The sequence below is a fragment of the Piliocolobus tephrosceles genome, chromosome 3 (genome assembly GCF_002776525.5).
Source record: "Piliocolobus tephrosceles isolate RC106 chromosome 3, ASM277652v3, whole genome shotgun sequence".
In the NCBI taxonomy this organism is placed as follows: domain Eukaryota; kingdom Metazoa; phylum Chordata; class Mammalia; order Primates; family Cercopithecidae; genus Piliocolobus; species Piliocolobus tephrosceles.
Genome location: NC_045436.1, coordinates 85,237,379 through 85,263,679, shown reverse-complemented (window position 1 = coordinate 85,263,679; position 26,301 = coordinate 85,237,379). Strand labels below are relative to the sequence as shown.

Genomic DNA, 26,301 nt, shown 5'->3' with positions numbered 1-26,301 from the left:
CTCCGCCTCCCGGGTTCCCGCCATTCTCCTGCCTCAGCCTCCGGAGTAGCTGGGACTACAGGCACCCGCCGCCTCGCCCGGCTAGTTTTTTGTATTTTTTTAGTAGAGACGGGGTTTCACCATGTTAGCCAGGATGGTCTCGATCTCCCGACCTCGTGATCCGCCCGTCTCGGCCTCCCAAAGTGCTGGGATTACAGGCTTGAGCCACCGCGCCCGGCCGCCCAGATACTTTTTATATGTTATTTTTAGTCTTTGTGTTTGTTTATAACTATTCCTACTTACATTGATTTTTCAGGAATATTATACAAATTAAAGTAACTGTAGATATTAATGAAAATCTGTTTAGTATTTTTCTAAAAAATTAATTCATGTTTGTATATTTATTTTTGAAAGATAAAAGCTTTTAAGGCTATTAATTTGCCTGTAAGTATAACTTTGGTTGCTTTCATAGACAAAGTTTGGGGGAATTGGAGAGATAATTATTGATATTTGTTAAGAATTATTCCCTTTTATTTGGTGATTTTCACCCATTATTTAATCCCCATAACAACCTTGATTTCTTCTTCCCCATTCTGGATTTGAAGAAACAATGTAGTACATTTTCCCCAAGGTGATACAATATGTAAGTACCAGAAATGGAATTTAAACTTAGTGCTATCTGATTCCAAACATGTTTTTCTTTAGTTCTTCTTAGAAACTTCCTGAGTGTTCTCATTGTCATTATTTTCTGAATATTTTTAGAGTTTTGATTTTCTTTTGGATCCAAAAGTTACTTATTTAATAAGACTTTTTCTTCTTTGTTTCCTTTTAATATTTATGTTTTAATTATATTAAAAAAATCAGGGGACTGGAGGTGATTCTTTTTCAGTAGGCAAGAGTTTTTAAATTTGTTTATTGTTGATCTTTAAATTTATTATATTGTACTTATAGAATGTGTTGTCTTAATTTCCTTATGTTTAAAATGTATTAACATTTTCTTTGTTCTTGGTATATAATTATTTTTATAGCTTGTTGTTTTAATATGTCTCTAAATTAAATAGGTCTCATACTTTCTCTAGATTTCTCTCATGTATACTGTTCATGGTCTGCGTGTATAAAATATACCTTATCAATTTGGCTTTTGAAGTCATATCGTTACTATTAACTTACTTGTAAAGTATGTTTTATTCTGAAGTTTGGGTAATATTGAAGTCTTGGCAAATGCATGTGATTAGAAACTCCCCTTGGTTTAACAGAATGTGTTTTTGGATTAAAAAAAAAAAAAAGAGTCGAAAGAACTTTCTAATTAGATTTTAGAAACAAGTGAATTGGTTTATATGAAAAGGAAATTTGGTTATATGAAAGATATACAGGATCTTCAGGGAAGGGAAAAAATAAGTCATAAAAGTTTCTCTTAGAACGTATTGTGTTCGATTTATCTCAAGTCCACAGAGATAAAATGGTAGGTAAGTTTAGATTTTCTTTTATAGAAACATAAACCAAAGTTAGTTAAGAAAAACTAAATTAAAATGAGAGCTCTGAACTTGGAAAAACCCAATGGAACCTTAAGATTTTTCTGTTATATTGCTTCATTATTACTTGTTTTTCAAGTGGAATTTAAGAGAGAAATTTATGATATTTTCAATGTATTTATATAGAAAAACGATTATTTATAAAACATATTTTTATAGTTTTAATATAAACATTCCCTTAAGGAGATTCTATATAATCTTTGTTAATTAAACTTTCAAATTTGAAAGTAAATCATGACTTCACACTATTTGTCAGAAGTTATGACACTCTTTATAAAGCCTTTTTTAAAAATCTGGGGTGACGGGCTGGGTGGCGTGGTGGCTCACACTTGTAATCCCAACACTTTGGGAAACCAAGGCAGGAGGAACACTGGAGCCCAGGAGTTCAAGACCAGCCTGGGTAACAGAGTGACTAAAACAAAACAAAGCAACTCTACTGAAAACCAAAACAAAACAAAACAAAAAAAAACAAAACAAGATTAACCAAGCATGGTGTTGCACACTTGTAGTCCTAGCTTCTTGGAAATCAAAGTGGGTGAATTGATTGAGCCCTGGAGGTCAAGGTTGCAGTGAGCTGTGATTGCACACTGCACTCCAGCCTATGTGACAGAGCAAGACAGTGTGAAAAGAAAGAGAGAGAGAGAGAGAAAGAAAGAGAGAGAGAGAGACAGAAAAGGAAGGAAGGAAGGGAGGGAGGGAGGGAGGGAGGGAGGGAGAAAAAAGAAATTTTGAGGACTGCTTTTAGTTTTACTGTAATTTAGGTTATTAATGTTACAGGCTTGTCCTTTTCTACTCTTTGATACTTTGAATCTCATGTAAGTCCCATCTTCACTGGTTTATTATTGTTAATTTTTTTTCCATTGGTAATTCTTCTTAGTTTTACTTTGTAAAAAATATCCAAAATCTTACCAATCATCACTACCTCCATACAACTACGTTTGTCTAAGCCCTCATCATAGTTCACCTAAGTAGACTCTTAGCAGCCCCTTATTGGACTTCCAACTTCCTTTTTTTCCTCTATGTAGTCTTTTCTTTACACACCAGATAGAAAGATCTTAAAACATTTACTCCTTTGCCCAAAACCATCCCAAAGTTAAAGCTGTAGTGTTTAGTATGGCCCTTAGAGTTCTTTGTGACTGGCCTGTGGCTGCGTCTCTAATCTTATCTCCTAATTCTTTGTTTTTTCACTGTGCTGTAGCCATAGGACTTTCTTACTCTCTCCCTGAAATGTTAAAAGCACACCCTTACTTCAAAATATTTGCATTTACTGTCTTCCTCCCAGACTGCACTTCTTTCAGATACCTGAATTAGTTGCTCCCACAGTTCATCCAAGACTCTACTAAAATGATTTCACCAGAGGATATCCCTGACCTCTCATATCTAAAATTCTCTTCTTACCTTACTTGCAAAGCAGCCTATGTGCATAACTGTAGATTTTTATGTTTTTTTCTTTTTCCTCCTAATATTTAACTGTTTTCTTACCCAGGTCTAATTTTTTTTTTTTAGATAGGGTCTCACTATGTTGCCCAGAATGGTCTCGAACTCCTAGGCTCAAGCAATCCTCCCACCTCAGCTTCCCACGTAGCTGGGATTAGGGGCATGCCATGGCACCTAGCTCCAGGCTTAATTTGAGAACAGATATTTTTAGCAATGTTTTATTGAATTCTTTCAGAACATTCAAATTAACTTCATAAAGACAAAAACTTTTTTTGTACTCATAAATTCACTGGTTTATGTAAGATTTAATTACATCTCATAATAAAAGATACAGTTAGCATAAATGGTTTGGGAAAAAACACACCTGATGCTTAGTAAAGCTAAAACTTAACTGATGGAAACAAAAATGTAGGCTTCATTCTAGAGTACTCTGCCAGAGTCAGCATACATAATATGTGAACATTAATCAGAATGTTCTACAGAAGTAGAGTCTTTACTAATGAGTCCAGTAAGTTGATCAAGTAGAGTTCGATTAAAAGAGCTTAATTTGTAATCAACATTAGAAACTGAAATAGATTTAGCTTGATTACATATATAGCTTTTCCAGATTATCCTAACTTTATTGGATTAGTTCATCTTTAAAATTCCTATAAAATTAATTTCACAAGTGGAAATAAATGACTACTAGAGAATTGCCACTTTTCTTAAAATAACATAGATTGTAAAAAATGTATCTAATCAAAGATGTCCTACAAATGGATAGTGTTGATGGTTGCACAAAATTGTAGACATACTTAATGTCACTGAAATATACACTTAAAAATGCTTAACATGGCAAATTTTATGTTATGGATATTTTATCACAATAAAAGAAAACTGAAAAAATACATCTTTACTTACTTTTTTTAAATGTGAATAAAACCTTTAGGCAATGTTACTGTGCAGTGTAGAAGAAAAAGCAGAAGTCATGGAATTAGAAGTCTTGTATTTATGTAATACGAGTTCTATCACGAGTGAGTTGGATAGATTTTGGCAAACATTTTAAACTATCTTAGCTGTAGTTTTTTTATGTTGAATGTAGACATACTTGTTCTTAACTCTCAGGAATTTCATGAGGAACAAGTTTTAAGTTTTATATATATCTATGTATGCTTTTCATAAACCACAAATAAGTTTATATACTTTAGCTGGAACTTTATAATTTCAGAGGGGTTATTGAACTGACTATTGGCATTGGATGTAAGAATTTGGCTTCAGGCATTTGCTATTGAGGTTTTAAAAGTGTTTAAATATCTTACTGTAATTTTTTTGTTTTGTTATTTGGGACAGTGCAGCTGTTTTCTCCTAGGGTATAATTAGTTGAGAATGGAAAAGTTTAGCTTATATTTGGAGAGTTATACTTCCTATTTCCATTATAAAATTTTCAATTTTTTTCCTAATTAGTGTCTTTGCTTAATGGGTCCTCTTTATGACTTTTGGGGAGAAAATCTCCTAGACTGAGATAGGTATTAGATAATTAGCTTTCATTTTCTCCTTGGAAGTGAGTGAGTTAAGTAACAAAAAATCATATAAAAGTTATATGATTTATGTAAGTTATGTACAATGGAACAGAAAATGATAGTCTGAGTAAGGTACAATGATGAAGTCGTAAATCAGATTTAAGCAACAGAAAGTTATTTATCGCTTTGTTGCCCAGGCTGGAGTGCAGTGGCATGATCTTGGCTGACTGCAACCTCCACCTCCTGGACTAAAGCATTTCTCCTGCCTCAGCCTCCTGAGTTGCTTGGACTACAGGCAAGCACCACCATGCCCAGCTAATTATTTTTGTATTTTTAGTAGATAACAGGGTTTCACCATATTGGCCAGACTGGTCGGAACTCCTGACCTCAGGTGATGTCAAAGTGCTGGCATTACAGGCGTGAGCCACTGCACCCGGCCTAGAAAATTATTTATCTTGGGCATTGATTAAATTGCATTTCTAGATACTCACTGTCAGTAGACTAAAAGATTTTTTTCCCCTCTGAATAAGAAAACCGTACGTTCAAGGAACTCAGTATTTATTAATTTTTGCAAAACATCCCTGTTTGTTTTGTTAATCACAGAACAGAATCATTTTAACAATATGCTGTAACAAATAGATTGTATACAATACAATGTACTGTGATAATATATGTAATAAAATTACCAGCACCATTACTCTTGTGCTTTGTGGCCATTCTGAAGCAAAATAAGGGTTAATTGAACGCAAGCACTGCCATACCAAGACAGTGGATCTGCTAACTAAGGCTGCTAAGTGACTAATGGCGGATAGGATATAGAATGCGGCCACAGTGGGCAAAGGCATGATTCACGTCTTGGGCAGGATATAGCAGGACAGCGCAAGATTTCATCAGGCTACTCAGAATGGTATGCAATTTAAAACTTATGAATTGTTTATTTCTGGAATTTTCCATTTAATATTTTTGGATTCAGTTAACCGTAGGTAACTGAAACTGCAGAAAACAAAACTGTGGATAAAGGGAGATTACTGTGTATATGATCCTCAGTGACTGGCTTCTCCTAGGTGTTTTCTCCTTCTCCCCTCCCTCCTAACAGTGATGCTGTAGCCATGCAGAACCATCTTTGTATATTCTAAAATATAGTCCCTTACTTTTATGTGTGCAGTTCCTTCTACTTTTTCCCCTCTTGTCCAGTTAGTGATGTACTTCTCACTTTTATAATGCTTTCTTTTACTCCCTCTTCTATGACATTAACATTGCTTGTGTTTACCTCTATTGAAATCTCATTGCATTTTAATTGCAATTTATCTCTTTGTCTCTTTCCCTGAGTTAAAAACTCTGAGTATCTTGATGAAAAGAACTTTGTTGTATCCATCCATTTATTCCCCGTACATAGCACATTGTCTGAAGATGCTTTGTAAATGTTTGTAGAGTGCAGGAATAGTATTATATATAGGAAAACACAAAAGTCTGAAGGTGATACACATATCAATGGTGATGCTGCTCTAGGTATCATAATCAATTGTGCTGCCGGTTAGACTGGGCCCCATGTTTCCTGGCTCCCTCAGTCCAATGCTCTGCCACTAAATGGAATGAATTTCGGTTCTTAACAAAACATCTTTTTGTTTTTTCTTTACAGATATTGATGATGTTGAGAAGTTCAAACCAGGTTACCTGGAAGCTACTCTTAATTGGTTTAGATTATATAAGGTACCAGATGGAAAACCAGAAAACCAGTTTGCTTTTAATGGAGAATTCAAAAACAAGGTGAAGATGAGAATCTTTATTTTAAAATGTACCTCCCGTACAATACTCATTTCACTTGGGGAGTTTCTTATGTGAATATGTATATATAGTATGGTAAGAAAAGTGCTTTTTACTGACTTACATATTTAAAAACATTATTTTATTATTTAAATTTTGCTTCAGAAGATCTCTCTAAGTGAATCACCAAGGCTGAAAAATATCTATGTCCATCTATCTGTCTATAGCTCCTACATGTTCGAAAATGAACAAATTTCATGATCAGTCTAATTTTGCAAATTGTGTACATAGAAAAACTTTCTATTTACTGTTTTGTGGAGGAGAAAGTTATGCACCCTTAATATAAACCCGTAGGGCGCTCCCTCCTAAGTATTCATTCTACCACGACGGCACTAAGCTGCTTAACAATTGAAAGGACACCTGAATTATCTTACTGTCATAGGATTTTTCTATTAGAATACCACAGAGTTACCATAAAGTATCTCTAATATGACATAAATGGAGAGAATAGGCCAAGGAGTTAAAGTCTAAAACATGGAATTTTTTTAAAGTTATTACCACTAGGTAAATTGAATATTTGAAACCAACTTTTAAGTGGATAACAGTAAGTATGTTTTATAAGTGAAATAAGGCATGTTAATGAAAACTTAAAATTTATGATGAGTATTTTGCTGTAAAAGAATTGATTGCTGGACTCAGTGTTTTTTTTGAAGGCACATTAAAAGAATTCTTCAAATCTTGAGGGCTTTGTCTGGGATTATTAAATGTAAATATAAGATTATTATTTTAGATTAAATTATCTTCCTGAAAGGATTAAAAATTTATACAATACATTATTTTTTCTTTAAAAAATTTACATTTTATTATTGAGATAATTGAAATTTCAAACCTATATAATATTTTTGTGTCTCCTTATTGCCCCAGGGTAAGTCTGCCAAGTCACAAATTTGTAAAGAATGAGGTAGTTTTTGGTTTTCATTTGTTTTGACAAATAGTAATTCTTTTCTGTATAAAGATGAGTCATTTATACAACTTCTACAGAAAATAATTATTTTATGCATTACTTTTTACTGCTGCTATTTAAAATATAGAGCCTTAGTTCCTTTAGTATTGCTATGAAAGAATTGTTGAGGCTGGGTAATTTATAAAGAAAAGGTTTATTTAGCTCACAGTCCTACAGGGTATACCAGAAGCATGGTGCTGGCATCTGCTTCTAGTAAGGACCTCAGAAAGCTTCCAATCATGCCCAAAGACAAAAAGGGAGCAGGCATGCCACAGGGTGAGAGAGGAAGCAAGTGAGAGAGGTGGAAGGTGCCCAGACTCTTTTTAACGATTAGTTCTTGTGGGAACTAACAGAACAAGAACTCATTCATTACTCTGAGGTGGCACCAAGCCATTCATGAGGGATCCACCCCCATGATCCATACACCTCCCATTAGGCCTCACTTCCAACACTGGGGATCAAATTTGAACGAGATTTGAGAGGACAAATCCCCTCAAACCACAGCAGGGCATAACTCAAGAATTAATTTGTGCCTCTTTAACATGGTTGGAAAGATGGCTCCTTTCTTTTATTCTGGGTTTTTCTTGCAGCCCCTTTAAGCAGGTATTGAAATTGGTTCTAAATAATCACACTTATCCAAATAATTGGATTAAAAATCTCTCCTTACATAATCAGATAATGTATTAGATTTCTTGTCCTGTATCTGAAGTGAGATCCCCACCCAACACTATCTCATTAAGATATAAGCTGTCCTCCATCACAGGCAATAGAAGACCTGAGAGAAATTCTCTTTTCAGAGGATAAATTTCCCATTATTACTGTGTCTCAGTTCCCAAGATTCTTTGGTTTCTTTATTATCATAATGTATGTAGTTATCACTGGAGAAGAAAGGAGTTTGAACTAACCAGTAGGGACTCTCCATAAGGAAAACAAGCAACATTTTTTTTTGGAAAAAACTCTACAGAACTTTCTGCTTTGGAATTATAAAGCAAGTTTTCTTTAGATGTTCTTACTGGATATATATCCAACAAGAGGTGTATCTGTTGTTGCTTATGCATTTTTAGACAATGTCATAAATGTCAAGGAGATGTACTACTTTCAGACAGTGGATAGTCTAAAATTACTTTGAAAAACTACATTTAGACCGCCTGCAGTTTTGATGATGCTGAAATTAATGGGTGCATGCTTACTGACAAGCCGGGTACTGGGTTAAGCACTTTACACATGTCATCTTACTTACTCTTTCAACAACTCTGTGACTTAGATCAGGGGTTGGCAAACTTTTTTCTGTAATGGGTCATATAGAAAATATTTTAGGCTTCGCAGATCGTATGATTTCTGTCACAGCTGCTCAACTCTGCGCTTGCAGCACTAGAGCAGCCGTAGGCCAGACACAAACAAATGTGACTGTTCAGTAAAACTTTACAGGGGTTAGGCTGGATTTTACCCATAGGCCCTAGTTTGCCAACCCTGATGTAGATTATTCCTATTATATTCTACTTCGTAGATGAAGAAATTGAGACTTAGCAAGCTTAAGTAACCTGCCCAAAGTCACACAGCTGACAAATAAGGAAGCCAGAATTTATACCAAACTTTGCCTAACTCTGGAGTTTCATGCTCTTAGCAGTTAACTGTCATCACAAGATTAGTTTTGTGTTAGTATAACAATGCGACTGATATTAAAGACGTCTTTTTTTTATTTGTTCGTTTGGAGCTAGGCTTTTGCTCTTGAAGTTATTAAATCCACTCATCAATGTTGGAAAGCATTGCTTATGAAGAAGTGTAATGGAGGAGCTATAAATTGGTAAGAATTTGTCTTTTCTATGTAAGTAACACTATTTTATTATTAATTGGTATTAAACAGCCACATAATACTCAGATTTCAGATTTTTTTTTAAAAGAAAATTTCATGTTTTTTTTTTTTTTTTTCAATGTAAACAATACAGAGTATCTACCTATTCATTGAGCATTACTAAGTGTTGGGCACTATTAAACTAGGAATTGACATAATCCTTTTTCTCAAGGGATTTATAATTTAGTGGGAATACTGACAAACAAATGGGTAGTTAATTGAAATACATTGTGCAAAGATGAAAAACGCAATTTTTCAACATGTAAATCTATACGGTTTTTTTAATCTAATAACTACCGTATAATTTCTTAGAAAGTAAAAGCCTTCTTATTCATCATGATCACTAGTTGATTGATTAAGAGGAATTAATAGTAACATAAATCAAACATGTAATTTAAAACATTGAAATGCATATTCACCCATTTTTGGATATAGGGCTGAGCCCCTTTTAATATCATTTCCATATAGATTTTGTATATACTCTAACATAACATAGGATAGAAAATAAAGATTCTGTAATCCTTAAACTCCTTGTAGCTTAAAATCCCTGACAGATTTTTAGAGTTCTTTTTACAAAATCATTGAAACTATGTTATCCACACCCAATTTGATACCAAATTTTTGTAGTGATTCACCTTTATTGAGGCTTTTTAGGGCCCCAGTATTGTTTAAAGCCTCGATAGTTTTATAACCTACTTTAATGTTCATAGAAACAGTTCTTCCACACTCTTTCACAGTTCATCTGTGAACATAATTAATACTAAAATTTTGAAATTATAGTAACAAGTACAATTGGCAAACACATTTAGGAACAAAAACAACTGGCTCCTGGTAAGTCTTAAGTATAGGAGGCAAAAGCAGTCCTGTGGGGGTACTAAAGATATTACTATGAATACGATAGAGTCCCTGCGCTCTCTGAGCACAGTCTGGGAATCAAGAGGGTCGTTAAAGAAATCACTAGAATAAGATAATCAGATGGAGTAAAGAATTACTTAATCTCAAGGAATATTTTACCTAAGTCATCAAGAAGGCCCATTTTGCCTACAACACAAATGCTTGGCATTCAAGATACTGACTTTGTTTCTCTTGCTTACTAAAGAAACACTGTCAACTCCTTGACTTTCTCCCTTTTTTCTTACCTCGTATGCAGAGCACTCTTTTTTTTTTCTTTTTTTAAGCATAATCTTAAAATGTAGGTAATTGTTTCTAATATAAATAATATATTTTATTCACAGCAAAGCTGGATATGATTGAATGTCCTCTAGTCTTGTCTATCCTAGTAAATGGTGGACTGAGCTATTCTTTGTGGTCTAAAATTAAGACTACAGTGTAATGAGTCCCTCCAGTATGAAGGGGAGGGTCTCTGACCGTCTGAGGAAATAATTGCTTGCTCTTTGCTGTCTTATCTCCTTCCTGATCACATTTTCTAAAAAGCTTATGCAGTCTTTGATGAGACTTGAGTGTTTCCCCAGGTTTCCTCAGCTACAGTGCCAGAGACCTTTGTTTGGTTAGTATATCTATAACTTGAATTCATTCCTTCTGTGCTGAGTCTAATTATCCTTACTGTGAAGTTAACTTTATTTCTAAACTCTGGAATCATTTTGCTGTAGCCTCCTGAGTAATGATAAGGATTACATTAACAGTAAGAGTTAACATTTATTAACTCTATACTATGTTCCAGGTTCTGAGTGATTTGTGTATGTTATGTAATTAATACTCAAGAATCCTATAAAATATGTATTGTTATCTCCATTTTACACATGAAGAAATTGAGTCCACATAAAGATTTAGGTAACTTACCTAAGGTCACACAATGCATGGTGGAGCCAGGATTTAAACCTTACTCTCCCTTTTTTTTTGAGGTGGAGTCTTGCTCTGTTGCCCAAATTGGAGCGCAGTGGTGCGATCTTGGCCCACTGCAACCTCCCCCTCCCAGGTTCAAGTGATTTGCAATTCTCCTGCCTCTTAATAGCTGGGATTACATCAGCCTGAAACCATGCCTGGCTAATTTTTGTATTTTTAGTAGAGACTGAGTTTCTCCATGTTGGCCAGGCTGGTCTCGAATTCCTGGCTTCAAGTGATCACTCGCCTCGGCCTCCCAAAGTGCTGGAAGTACAGGCATGAGCCACCACACCTGGCCTAAACAGTACTCTCTTAATAGCTATGTTCTTTTACCTCCTCTACGTTTTTTACAACAAAATAACTTTTTTTAGTGTAAGAATTTTCAGGATGTAAGTTTCAGTATATACATATGCATCTAGAAAATTTAAAGTCAAGATCTTCAGAATTTTAACTTATTTTAATCCATATTTCTCTTATTTTTTTGTCACAATTTAATTTGGAAATATAGTCAGAGTTGTTAGTTTTTATTTCTTTTGCCTTTCTATAATGAATTGCCTTTCTTTCTTAATTCCTTAAACTGTACCATTATAGATTGGCAGGCTTCCTCTGCCTTCCTTTTTGAAACCCATTTTTCTCACTCAGTTCAGTTTAGGTCCAAACTATTGTAGACATTCTCTCAATGTATATGTAATACACAGAATTAACCAGGGAAATTGTTAGAGAACGCAGATACATTGTCCCCTTCTTTAAACCTGGAGTATTAGTATCTTTAGGAGGTAGAGTCTAAATATGTATGTTTTTCAAGCCCCCCACGTGATTCTGATGAGCCTCTCTGCTTAAGAACTGTATTATAATTATTATTATCATTATTATTATTATTATTTGAGACAATGTCTTGCTCTGTTGCCCAGGCTGGAGTGCAGGGGCGCGAACATGACTCACTGCAGCCTCGACCTCCCAGAGTTAAGTGATCCTCCCACCTCAGCCTCCCAAGTACAGGCATGCACCACCATACCTGGCTACTTTTTAAATTTTTTGTATAGACAGGATCTTGCTAAGTTGCTAGGGATAGTCACGAACTCCTGGGCTCAAGCAATCCACCCACCTCAGCCTCCTAAAGTGCTGGGATTACAGGTGTGAGCCACTGTGCCCGGCTTTAAGAATCATAAAATCCAAACTTATTCTCATGGAAAAACAAACAAGGCCTTCCAAGATTTAGATAACCTTTCTTGCCTCATTTTCCATCACTTCTTGTCTCCTATTTTGTGTTACAATAACTGAAGGCCACTTGTCACTCCTCACAAACACTGTGCTTGTAGTGATCTTTAGACCTTTACTCATTTTGTTTCCTTTGCTATGATTGTCTTCTCATTTCTTGAACTGGCCATGTTACTCATCTTTTAAGATTTAATTTTTACTTTGTCTTCTCTAGGAAACATTCCCTCATATAGCCCCATGCTAGTTGAAATGCCAGTACTCTCTGTATTCCTTGTCTTCTGTGGATTTTCGTCATTACATCTCTCACAGTTATTAAGTATTTGGTTCATGAATTTATCTTCTTCTCTAGAATATAAGTTCCTCAAGAGCAGATGAATAAAGATGCCTTATTATCTTTACATTTCTAATGCCTGGCATGTAGTAGCTACTCAATAAATATCTGTTGGAGTAAATTGTTGAATAATATTTTAAAGCCAACAATTTTTTTTTTTTTTTTTGTGGCAGAGTCTCACTCTGTTGCCCAGGCTGGAATGCAGTGGTGCAATCTCGGCTCACCGCAACCTCCGCCTCCCAGGCTCAAGCAGTTCTCCTGCTTCAGCCACCCAAGTAGCTGGGATTACAGGCACCCGCCACCATGCCTGGCCAATTTTTGTATTTTTAGTAGAGATGAGGTTTCACCATGTTGGCCAGGCTGGTCTCAAACTCCTGACCGCAGGTGATCCACCTGCCTCAGTCTCCCAAAGTGCTGGGATTACAGGCATGAGCCACCACTCCTAGCCTTGTTTTTGTTTTTTTTTTAATCCAGGTAGTGACTCTTCTCTTTTCAGGAGCACTGCATTTATTAAGTTCTTTTAATGATTCCTTGAAAATTCTTTCTCAGAATAAGTTTTTTGTTGTTGTTGTTGTTTATTCTTTTTTCCACTGCTGGGTGTTTACTCTGAAAGCTAAATATTCTTTTAACAGAGAGAATTTTATTATTTCTAGTCTTACCTAAGAAAACTTTAAACTTGATTCTGGGAGATGTCATTTTTTGACATTTGAGTTTATTCTTCAGTCCTCTCCCACTCTCTCTTCAACCAGTTGATATACCTTATTAAAAACTCAGAAATGTACTATTGTGTTTACTACTTTATTTTATTAACCATTATTTATTTTGATCCGTCTGTCTTACATATTTTCCAAGTTTTGATTGATTATTGAGTACATTCTAGCTATAAAACTGCACTAATTTACATTAGGTATATCTCCTAATGCTACCCTCCCCCCTGCTCCCTCCCCACAATAGGGCATCCATGTCCCTACAAAGGATACAAACTCATCCTTTTTTATGGCTGCATAGTATTCCATGGTGTATATGTGCCACATTTTCTTAATCCAGTCTGTCACTGCTGGACATTTGGGTTGATTCCAAGTCTTTGCTATTGTGAATAGTGCCGCAATGAACATACATGTGCATGTGTCTTTATAGCAGCATGATTTATAATCCTCTGGGTATATACCCAGTAATGGGATGGCTAGGTCAAATGGTATTTCTAGTTCTAGATCCTTGAGGAATCACCACACTGTTTTCCACAATGGTTGAACTAGTTTACAGTCCCACCAATGTGTAAAAGTGTCCCTATTTCTCCACATCCTCTCCAGCACCTATTGTTTCCTGATTTTTTAATGATCGCCATTCTAACTGGTGTGAGATGGTATCTCATTGTGGTTTTGATTTGCTTTTCTCTGATGGCGATTGATGATGAGCATTTTTTCGTGTGTCTGTTGGCTGTATGAATGTCTTCTTTTGAGAAGTGTCTGTTCATATCCTTTGCCCACTTTTTGATGGGGTTGTTTGCTTTTTTCTTGTAAATTTGTTTGAGTTCTTTGTAGCTTCTAGATATTAGTCCTTTGTCAGATGAGTAAATTGCAAAAATTTTCTCCCATTCTGTAGGTTGCCTGTTCACTCTGATGAGAGTTTCTTTTACCGTGCAGAAGCTCTTTAGTTTCATTAGATCCCATTTGTCAATTTTGGCTTTTGCTGCCGTTGCTTTTGGTGTGTTAGACATGAAGTCCTTGCCCATGCCTATGTCCTGAATGGTATTGCCTAGGTTTTCTTCTAGGGTTTTTATGGTTTTGGGTCTAATATGTAAGTCTATAATCCATCTTGAATTAATTTTCGTATAAGGAGTAAGGAAAGGATCCAGTTTCAGCTTTCTACTTATGGCTAGCCAATTCTCCCAGCACCATTTATTAAATAGGGAATCTTTTCCCCATTTCTTGTTTTTGTCAGGTTTGTCAAAGATCAGATGGCTGTAGATGTGTGGTATTATTTCTGAGGACTCTGTTCTGTTCCATTGGTCACCAACATGGCACATGTATACATATGTAACAAACCTGCACATTGTGCACATGTACCCTAGAACTTAAAGTATAATAATAATTAAAAATAAATAAATAAATAGAAAGTGCTTCAAACAGTGCCTGGTCCAGAGTAAAAGCTACTTAAGTGTTAGCTATTATTATTCTTGTTGTTGTTGTTGTTTTTGTTGTTGTTATTACTACTATGGAGAGAGAATGCTTAATGAATTCCAAGTTTAACATGGTTATTATTCTCAGAGTAGATGCAGTGTGGGTCAACTCCTGAATTCATAAAAGTCCCATTCTGGCTGTTGCGATGCCTGACATAAAAGGAACCCTCTTTTCTATTCAGGGAACGCAGATGCCAAAAGTCACTTCATATTAAATATTTGCATCATTTTTTATTCTGATGTCCATATGCGTGAAGTTTTCAGTTTTGGGTATGAAAATGGCTCTTAGTGCTAACATTTGTATTTGTCCATGAAAAGCACTAGTTTAAAGAATTAAACTGAAAATTTTAATGTAAGGGCACCGGTGAATTTAGTGTCTTGTAGCTTTCAAAAAGAGGAAATGTGTTTCTTTAATATTTAGTATGGATTAATTGGCTTTATTAGCTCATTTTCAACATGGGCCTCTAAAATGTCATTTAATGTCACCTTTATTTTTAAATAGAAAACATGCAAGGCATTTTAATTCGCTTTATAGAATCAAAAGTGATTTTTAAAAAAGGTAGTACACTTATAATGCATGAATATAATTATTAACATACCTTGTAAACTTTCTTATAAAATATTTGCAAATTTTATGAATTTGGCTGTAAATTCTGACAAGATGAATTGAGCAAATCGCTTTCTTAATATTTTAATTCAAAAAGCCTAAAGGGAAGAAGAGAATAATGGCCAACTGGAAATTTAGTATTATCCTTACATTTAAAGTACAAACCATTACAATGTAATAAAATTAATCCAGACATTTCCGGGGGGAAAAAAAAAAACTTCACTGATTCAGTTGCTTAGCATTTTTTTTGCTCATAAACTTTTTTTATTAACAATCATTCTCCTGTTTAACATATTCTATATAGTACTGCCAGAATTATCTTTCAAAAGTATGAATATGACTCATTTTTATGCCTAAAAACGCCTTATGATTCCCTTCAAAAATGGGATTTCATCCAACCCTTCTATTCTTAAACAATGTGTCCAAACCTGCCCTCCAGCCTCTTGGGCTCTTCCTTCCTATCCCCTTGTCTTTCTTCAGTGGACATCTTCATATTTTTGAAGAAGCAGTTTAGATGTCATCTCTGCACAGTTTCATTTTTGTTGGGCTATTGTATCACTGCTGTACAGACCTCTATGTAGAACTGGGGGTGGGTTTTATTTTTTAACACTTTGTATTGAGTTTTTACCTCAGCACTTGATAGCAGGACTTGACATAGTAGGTAGTCTAAATATGCTTACTGAATAAATAAATAAATATATTCAATTCATCTAAATTATTTAGGTCTTGAAGTTGTTTCTTTTTACATTCCTAGAGAAAGGTATATTTAATCTGGTACTTCCTTTTTTTTTTTTTTTTTTTTTTCCACCTTAAGTTCTGGGATACATGTGCAGAACGTACAGGTTTGTTACATAGGTGTACATGTGCCGTGGTGGTTTGCTGCACCCATCAACCCATCACCTAGGTGTTAAGCCCTGCCTGCATCAGCCATTTGTCCTGATAATCTCCCTCCCATCCCCCCACCAACAGGCCCAGTGTGTGTTGTTCACTTCCCTGTAACCATGTGTTCTGACTGTTCGGCTCCCACTTGTAAGTGAGAACATACAGTGTTTGGTTTTCTGCACCTGCATTAGTTTGCTGAGGATGATGGCTTCCAGCTTCATCCACATCCCTGCAAAGGACCTGACCTCATTTCCTTTTTATGGCTGCATAGTATCCTATGATATATATGTACCACATTTTCTTTATCCATTCCATCACTGATGGGCATTTGGGTTGGTTCCATGTCTTTGCGATTGTGAATAGTGCTGCAATAAACATACGTGTGCATGAGTCTTAATAATAGAATGATTTATATTTCTTTGGGTATATACCCAGTAATGGGATTGCTGAGTCAAATGGTGTTTCTGGTTATAGGTCCCTGAGGAATCGCCACACTGTCTTCCACAATGATTGAACTAATTTACACTCCCACCAACAGTGTAAAAGCACTCCTGTTTCCCCACAGCCTCAGCATCATCTGTTGTTTCTTGACTTTTTAATAATTGCCATTCTGGTAATAATTGCCATTTTAATAATTGCCATTCATGGCATGAGACGGTATGTCATTGTGGTTTTGATTTGTATTTCTCTAATGATCAGTGATGATGAGCTTTTTCTCGTATGTTTGTTGTCTGCATAAATGTCTTCTTTCAAGAAATGTCTTTGCCCACTTTTTGATGGTTTTTTTTCTCTTGTAAATTTATTTAAGTTCTTTGTGGTTTCTGGATATTAGCCCTTTGTCAGATGGATAGATTGCAAACATTTTCTCCCATTTTGTAGGTTGTCTGTTCACTCTGATGCTAATTTCTCTTGCTGTGCAGAAGCTCTTTAGTTTAATTAGATCCCACTTACCAACTTTGACTTTTGTTGCAATTGCTTTTTGTGTTTTAGTCATGAAGTCTTTGCCCATGCCTATGTCCTGAATGATATTGCCTAGGTTTTCTTCTAGGGTTTGTATGGTTTTTGGTTTTTACATTTAAGTCTTTAATCCATCTCGAGTTAGTTTTTTGTATAAGGTGTAAAGAAGGGGTCCAGTTTCAGTTTTCTGCATATGGCTAGCCAGTTTTCCCAGCACCATTTATTAAATAGGGAATCATTTCCCCAGTGCTTGTTTTCGTCAGGTTTGTTGAAGCTCAGATGGTTGTAGATGCGTGGTGTTATTTCTGGGATTCCATTGGTCTATATGTCTGTTTTGGTACCAGTAATATGATACTTTTTCATGTATTGATAGCCTCAGTTGTTTTGGCTTTGTGTACATTTATCCCAAGGTCACTTCCTTCTATAAACTCTGGAGGTTATGGTCTAAAATTATTGTCATTCTGATCCCTTTAAATTTTCTCTCTCCCTTTTTCTTGACCACTTTGCTTTAGAATAAAAAGCCTTGACGTATCTTTATCCTGGACACTGTCTTTGAGGATTCCCATAAGTGTGGGCCATTATTTGATTTGAAATTTACTTGAAAAAAAATGGTTTTCCCTTCACTAAAGCACTATTATCTGTCTACTAATATACTTTATTATTTTTGTATGTAATTTGGGTTTGTTGTACACAGCATTTTTGGTTTTACCGATTTTTTGGTCTACTATCATCTTGTTTTGGTCAACAAGGGTGTATATGGGTCATGTAACATTTATACATTTAAAATATAATACTTAGTATCTTAGTATAAAAAGGAAAGCAGTGCATTCTTTTTAGTTATTATTTTTTTTTAAGTTTCATTTATAGTGGGCACTAAAAGCTTAGTCATCCCTCCTTTAAATGATTATACTGCTTTTCCCCTGGCAGGTCATAGTCATAGTTTGAGAACTAAAAAGAATCTTAAAGATTAAAAGCTCCTTGGGGGGCTGCATGATTCAGTATTGTGTCTCCAGCATCTAGAAAAGTCCCTGACACGTAGTATGATTTTTTTGAATTGGCTAATAAATATGAATCAATGTTAAACAACTATTTTTACATGAAGGCCAGTTCAGAAAAAATAAAAATATTTCTTGGTATCATGCCTTTTATTACACTTTTAAACATTCAAAGTACAAATTATTAAATCCAAGAGGGGGTAAAGTACATATATGTATGTGTACACACATATTTACATACATATATGTTCTTACAAGCTAGATTACATATATTATTGACTAAAAGGACGTGAGTGAGAATGTTGGCACTGTTTTTAGCTGATAGAAGAGCCTATTTGGTAAATAGAAGGAACTTTGTAATCTTTCATTCTATTAGAATGATTTTTATATATCATCCTATTTTATATATACATATATACATACATACATGTATACACACACACATACATATATATATATATATATTTTTTTTTTTTTTTTTTTTTTTTTATTTTGAGACATTGCCTCACTCTGTCACCCAGGCTGGAGTGCAGTGGCGCCATCTCGGCTCACTGCAACCTCCACCACCCAGGTTCAAGTGATTCCCCTGCCTCAGCCTCCCAAGGAGCTGGGATTACAAGTGTATGCCACCATGACTGGCTAATTTTTGTATTTATAATAGAGATGGGGTTTCACCATGCTAGCCAGACTGGTCTCAAACTCCAGACCTCAGGTAATCTGCCCACCTTGGCCTCCCAAAGTGCTGGAATTACTGGCATGAGCCACCGCACCCAACCGCTCATACATTTTTTAAGGTGAAAGAATAGCAGGGTCAGTTTACTTTCCCAAGATATCCACTACTGGTTACTTGTCAAGACATTTTATCAGAGATATTTTTTAAATTTTTTAAATTTTTAAAATTAAAATAAAATTTTAAATATTTTTAAATTTTACTGTGCTGGCTTAAATATTGTCATTGTTTTCTAATATTCCTATTCATAGTTTCATTTTGTTGTAAGAGTAGAAGATTACTTTAGAAGTAGGGTTGTCAGCAAACACCACATGTTCTCACTCATAGGAGGGAACTGAACAATGAGAACACTTGGACACAGGAAAGGGAACATCACACACCGGGGCCTGTCGTGGGGTGGGGGGAGGGGGGAGGGATAGCATTAGGAGATATACCTAATGTAAATGACGAGTTAATGGGTGCAGCACACCAACATGGCACATGTATACATATGTAACAAGCCTGCATGTTGTGCACATGTACCCTGGAACTTAAGTATAATAAAAAAAAAAAAAAAGAGGAAAAAAGTAAAAGAAGTAGGGTTATCAGATTTAACAGATTAAAAATACAGGACACCAGTTAAATCACTTTTTCTTCTATTTAAATATTTCAGAATAACAAATATTTTTCCATGTAAGTGTGTATGTCTCTTTCAATATTTGGGACATACTTATACTAACAAACAAATAGTTTGTTGCTTATTTGAAATTCAAATGTAATTGGTTGTTCTGTATTTTATATGGCAACTGTATCTAGAAAAGACCCCCCCCCCCCCCCACCCACCATCCTTTTCCCAGAATTTCCAAGGAATGTTTTACTTTGGTTTAGTTATAATGTTAAAAGCATTATATGTATTGTAATTAGTACTTTGTATACCATACTTTCTTCACAGGACCAGCACTTTTTTTACAGTGTCTGATTTTTTGCCTGGTTCTTTTTAAATTTATTTTTGACAGTCATCAAGGAAACATCTGACTTACAAGGCTCTGCCTTTTTCAATTTTCAACTTGCTTAAACGTGAGCTGTAGAAAAGAGAATACAAAAAACTTCATCTTTTCTTTTTCCCTCAACTTTTATTTTAAGTTCTAGGGTACATGTGCAGGATGTGGAGTTTTGTTACATAGGTAAACGTGTGCTATGGTGGCAAAAAAGCTTAGCCTTAAAGATGTTACTGCTAACTTTCATCAAATTCTATTCATGCCAAGAATGAAAATGAATCCCACAGTGGGAGTCTGGATAGAAACCAAAATGACCACTTACTATAATCGCTGTATACTCAGGGTCATATAGACAGATTTTTTTTTTATCACTGATATCTCAACATATTTCACAAAGCTATTGTGAAAATAAATTTGATAATGTGTATCCTTAGGTCCACTTGAGAATATGTTTACGTGTGTTTTACCTATTATTTTATCTTTTAGGGATCTGCTAATCACTTTTTCTTCTATTTAAAAAAGTTAATTTGGCTTTAACTCCCTTCTCTACCACCTCTTTCTTTATCCATTTTAATCTGCCTGTTCCTTTGATGAAATTTTTAAAAATCAGTCTTAATATGTTTCAGAGGAATAATGCTTTTGCATTTGTCTAGAGATTGGCAATATGTAATGAGTGGCATGCTTTTAGAGGTATAGGAAAGGCGTTTGACTCTATGGAGTCTTCCCTAGTCAGGGAAGGAGCTGCTATTCCTATGCCTGGCTGAACTTCCCTACGTATAAGAAAATAAACTTTATATTCGTATAGTTTCCTCTGTAATCTCCTTATCTGTGAAAGAGATTCTGCAAAAACTTTAAGTAGCTCATTACAACGTTTGTCACCTTGCTTAGAGGAAAATTTATCCTAGGTCCCATTCTGTGGGTCAAATTTGCTTCCTCTTTTCTTCAATAAAAGTGAAGTGCAATTGTGGTGTAGCTTTTTATATATACCTGGAAATTATTAGGATTTGTGTAATATAATTTTAAAAAATAGTTTGTCATTCTGGAGAGTGCTTTGCTGTGGACTACTCTATACTTATAACCTTGCCTGAAAGAATATACAATAATTTTCATTGTCTTAATTTTTATTCATTCAGTTTCTAGTCATTGGTTGAAAGTATACAACTGATGTGGAGTATTTGGAGTTAGTTTTGGGGGTTTTTATTGGTAGTTGTTTCTTTTTATCCTGTTTAATAATAACATTCTCTTTTCCTCTCCAGCACAAACTTGCAGATATCTGATAGCCCTTTCCGTTGCACTCAAGAGGAAGCAAGATCATTAGTTGAATCGGTAAGGGGCAAACGTCCAAGACATCCTTTAATCTTATAAATGTCATAGGAAGTCTAGTAGAAATTCTGAAATCTCTAGCAATGAAATGTGTCAAGTCCTTTTGAGAAGCATAAAGTTTACAAATCACACTGCAATCTACTTTTTTAATTCAAGGAATTTAAATGAAAAACTTTAAAACCTTTTAGTTGAGTTTTTAAATTTTGTATTTGAAAGTACATTAACCAGTTAGCTAATTTCATATGATGCTGTTTTTCTTATCATCAGTTTATTATTGTTTATATAAATATGCTCTGCTCTGTACTGTTGTATCTCCATGAATTATCTTCTGTCCAGTGTCTACACTGGAACTGGCTATTGGCACAGTTTGCTTTTTTATTTCCCTTTAGTTTGGCTGTCTCACATGCTTTCCTTCTGTAAGCTGAGATGATATCCTTGGATTTTTATATGTCTTAGTGATAATGCTGCATAGAGGCAACTGAATTTATTAGTAAATTAATGACTGATTCGGAGATCACTAAATTAGAAAATTTATATTCAGATAATCAAGTAATATTGCTTATATAAAGTGTATTTAGGAGTGGTCTTAGGCTAGAAATATCATTTATAAATTAAGGGTTTTTAAAAACCATGAGGTTGAAAAACTAGTGAATTTAGATCTTTACACCAAGAACAACTAAAATGTTCCTAAATGTTAGCTGATCACTGTGGCTGCTTTTAATTTATTGGGGTTTTTTTTTTCCCCCCACTAATGTATTGGCTATCTAGTGCCTGTTATGTGGTAAGATATAGGTGCTGGGAATGCAGTATTAAAGAAAAGATACAAAAACCTCTGCCCTTGTGTAGCTCGCATTTTATATGGAGAGATGGATAAGAAGGAAATATGCAAGTAAAATAATGAATGTTTCAGAGAGCAATAAATGCCTTCTGAAAAATGACAAAAATGAGCAGGGACAAGGGGATAAAATGCCGGAAGTGGGATAGGAGTTGTAGTTATTAAAAAAGCGGTCAGCCACAGCCTTACCAAGAAGAGGGCTGACATATGTACCAAGAATTGTAGAAGGTAAGGTCCAGTGAAGGAAGAACATTCAAGGCCACACTCCCAAAGGCCCTGAGGCAAGAGGATTTCTGAGGTATTCAAGAAACACCCAAGGTGACCATAGTGACTGGTAGAGAAGAGAAAGTATGGGGAGAAAGGAGGAGATGAGATGGGAAATGTTTGGATCTGGGTTTGAAAATGGGGGTCGGTTATGAAAGACTCTGTGCAGGCTATTTAAGGATTGCTTTTCTTGTTCTGAATGAGGTAGGGAACCATTAAAATATTTTCAGCAAAGGAGTGGTCTAATCTGACTTTGATTTTAACAAGATCATTCTGGCTGCATTGGTGAGAATGGGCTGTAGGCCATAATTAGATTAGAGAAGATACAAGGAAGCTGTCACAATAATGCAGGCCACATTATTTTCTCCAAGTTATCAGTTTTGTATCTATGTAGATTATATTCAGAATTTGGTTTTCATTACTTCTTTAAGGATAAAAATGAAGGGAAACAAAAACTTTTCATCTTTGTACAAGCAATCAATCTATCTCACTAATCTCAGATTAAGTCTATTCCATGTATTTCAGTTGTAGATTCATAAAAATATAGTAGATACTTGTCTTAAAATTAGCCACAGGCTCAAAGTTTCTGTATTAGATCCTGTTTTTTTCATTGCTTTCTATCACATTAGTGACAAAATAATAAAAAAAAAATTGGAGGACATATATATGATCTATTTAGATTAGAGGAATAAGATTATAATTCAGAAAGGTTAACATACAGCTTTAATTACCTGGCTTGGTAACTTGGTTGAGCTTTATAATAATGAAGAACACACTATACTGAGTAATTTTTCACTGAGAATACTGCATCAGAAATTCACAAATTAGAGAAACCAGTGCCTCTTCTCTAGCTCAGTGGAACTTCATGTATGCCAGTTTTCATCATTAAATATTTGTAAGTCAAAGAATTACCTCATTACCACCCTCATGAATGATTTGGGATTCTTAGAGCCCAGATTAGTTAACACCCTTCTCATATAAAGTTTAATTTGTAGTAATGAAATTCTTTGTCATAAAAGCATTTTGTCTCATTTCCTCTCTTCAGAATCACATTGAAGTGTTTGAATCAGAATTATTTAGGTGTTTATTTCCATGTCTCTTCATTTTGCTGTATACTGAATATTGTACAGTCTTCAAAGTGCTGTCAGTTTTTGTTTTTGCTTTTGTTTTTTGTTTTTTTTTTTTTTTTTTTTGGTCCTTTAATTGCTTAGAATAATTGAAGACACAGAAGCAGAAGTCATTCATCATACTTGATCAGATTCAGACCGTATCAAGTCCTGGGTTTGTATGAAGCAAATTAGAAGACCCAGATTTTGTCAGTAGCTTAGAATGAGCAAATTAACAAGTCTAACATGTACCTAAGTAATATTATCTTGAGACTTATCTGTAGGTGTTAAATGAGTCCGAAGTATGGTCATTAAAAGGCCAGACAGTAATGGAAGTTTTCACTTTTGAGATGCATATTGCTAGAATACTCAGGACGTGTTGATTGAGATTTTAGAATATGGTTAACTGCTTTGTACTTTTAAAATAGACAAAGAAAAGAAATCGACTAAACTTTTCAGTGGTTAATAGAACTATTGTAGGAAGTATATGCTGGATGAACATGTATTGATCAAAACACAATTAAGTATGACACTATGACTAAACAAATTGTTAGTCATCCAACAATGTGTACAAATCAGTTAGGAAAAATATTGTCAGAATTTCCAAGAAAAATAAAATATAAACTAACAAATTGATGAAAATTATTAAGAACCATCTTAGAAACAAAATAGAAAATATCTACAGAAGTAATTTATCATACTTAGGTTAGAGATCTTAAGAAGGATAGATCTGAAAAGATTTCAGAAGGATAATTTAAATGATCAAAATGATTATTGGGCTTTGTTTACAAATATAGATGTTTGAACTCTATGTTGATCACAGAAAGCATGACTGTATCATAACAAGTTTTGTTCATTTGATCCCAACACACTAGGGAACCGTAAAAGGCAGAGAGAGTGCTCTCAGTGGGCTACAGCATGTGGACCCTGGCAACAGGACCCTGTATGTAATAGTTCAACTGCAGGACTACTCAATTATTATTATTATTTTTTTTTTTTGAGACACAGGTTCTAGCTCTGCCGCCCAGGCTAGAGTGCAGTGGCATGATCATACAGTTCACAGCAGCCTTGACTTCTGAGCTCAATTGATCCTCCCACCTCAGCTTCCCAAGTTGCTGGGACTAGAGGGGTGTGCCACCACACCTGGCGAAGTTTTTCTAGTTTTTGGTAGTGGGGGGTTCTCACTATATTGCCCAGGCTGGCCTCAGACTTCTGGCCTCAAGCAGTCCTCCCACCTCAGCCTCCCAAAGCACTGAGATTACAGGTGTAAGCCATTGCACTCAGCCTACATTTCTTTTTGTAAAGTTTTTTTTTTCTTTTTAACCTTCACCTGATTTTATAGCCAAAAGATATGAAATTCTTCCCCAATACTTGAGAATTTTGTGACTAACAGTTGGATCTTTATTTCAGGGAGCAAGGCTCAGAGCATTTATAGAGAACAAAGAAATGTGTGTTGGTGTGTGCATGTGTGTATGTGTATGCAAAGACATGATTTGCCTTTCAGATAATATTAGTTGATAGTCTTTAAAGATATTTGATTTGACTATTGGGGGTTAAGATGCTACTTTTAGGACCCTTTAGCTAAATATTATTTTGGGAATGTTGAGAAGATTCAAACAAAATGTACAAGATTAATCTAATGGACATACATAATTAGTGAATACATAATTTTTTCAAGTACATGTACACATTTCCAAAAATTGAGTAGATATTAGACCATAGATAGAGTTGCAAAAGACTTACTCTCATGCAGACCACATTCTCTGTCTACAATATAATCAATTATGAAAATATTAAGAGAAAACACACGTTCATGTGTTTGGAAATTTAAAAGTACTTATAAATAAATCAGGCCTGAAAAAATAGAAATAATTCATATTTAAAGCTAAAATATTTAAAATTGAAAGACAACTGAGTCAATGTATGTTAAAACTTATGTAATGCAGCAAAAATAGTTCTTGAGAAATTAAATGTATACAATATAGCAGAAATGAAAGAAAATTATCGAAGTTCAACTTAACAATTACTCTGTTCATTTTTCTGACTTTTTATATTAGAAGAAAATAGAGTAGAGTAAATATTTAATGAAATGGAAAACAAATAATGAGAGGATCAACTAAAACAAAAGCTGCATTTTCTTTCTTTTAAGACTAATTATATAGACCTGTGGCAAGAAAGACGATGAAATAGAATAGACACAAATAAAAATAGCAAGAATTAAAATGAAGACATAAATACAGGCATAAGACATATTTAAATAATCAGAAGAGAATACTGAAAAGGTTTTTGCAACAACTTTTTAAACACAGATGAATTGAGAATTTTGTTTAAAATATAAATTGCCAATATCAAATCAAGAATAAATAGAAAACCCAAATAAACTTGTAAAACAATACTTAATCATGAAGATGGCAATTTTTCCCATATTAATTAATGAAGTCAGTCTGTTTTTCTCATCTGAATCCCAATGAGGTTTTCACGGAACCTCGCAGGGTGATTCTAAAATGTATATGAAATAGTAAAGGGCCAAGAGTAAACTAGAAAAGATTAATAAACTTAAGTAAAGGCGGAAAAAAACTGTAAATAGTAGAAGAAACCTTAAAATAAGTTACAAGATAAGCCATTGATTGGAAGAAGATATTTTCATATAAATGATAAAAGGACTAGCATCTAAAATAATAACTTATTCAAACTCACAAGATAAAGATAACCCAGTAGAAAAAAAATGTGTAAACAGCATGAATAGACAACTCACAAAAGAGGAAACATACAATGACCACTAAACATCGTAATTTGCTTTATCTTACTTGTAATTAGTGGGATCAAAATAAAACACAATACAATTTTACAGTTGTAGATTACCAGAAGTTTAAAAGTCTGTTAATACCAAGAGTTTTTAGGCAAGTGAAGAAAGAGAACCTTTCATACTTGATGGTATGATAGGCATATAGATGGCTAAAACTACTTTGAAGAACATTAAGTAATTTCT

General features: G+C 34.6%; 1 protein-coding gene across 5 annotated transcripts in view; it reads left to right on the top strand.

Moving 5' to 3' along the window:
• PPA2 (inorganic pyrophosphatase 2) overlaps nucleotides 1-26,301 on the top strand; it is a 106,144-nt gene that overhangs the window by 68,987 nt on the left and 10,856 nt on the right. For 4 of the 5 annotated variants that reach the window (XM_023220137.1, XM_023220136.3, XM_023220134.3 and 1 more), the window contains 3 exons: nucleotides 6,087-6,214; nucleotides 8,933-9,018; nucleotides 21,041-21,110. In XM_023220137.1, the coding sequence (XP_023075905.1) occupies nucleotides 6,087-6,214; nucleotides 8,933-9,018; nucleotides 21,041-21,110 (284 nt within the window). Of the gene's footprint in view, nucleotides 1-6,086; nucleotides 6,215-6,376; nucleotides 6,945-8,932; nucleotides 9,019-21,040; nucleotides 21,111-26,301 lie in introns of those variants that run through there. The other variant, XM_023220135.2, reaches the window with a different exon arrangement.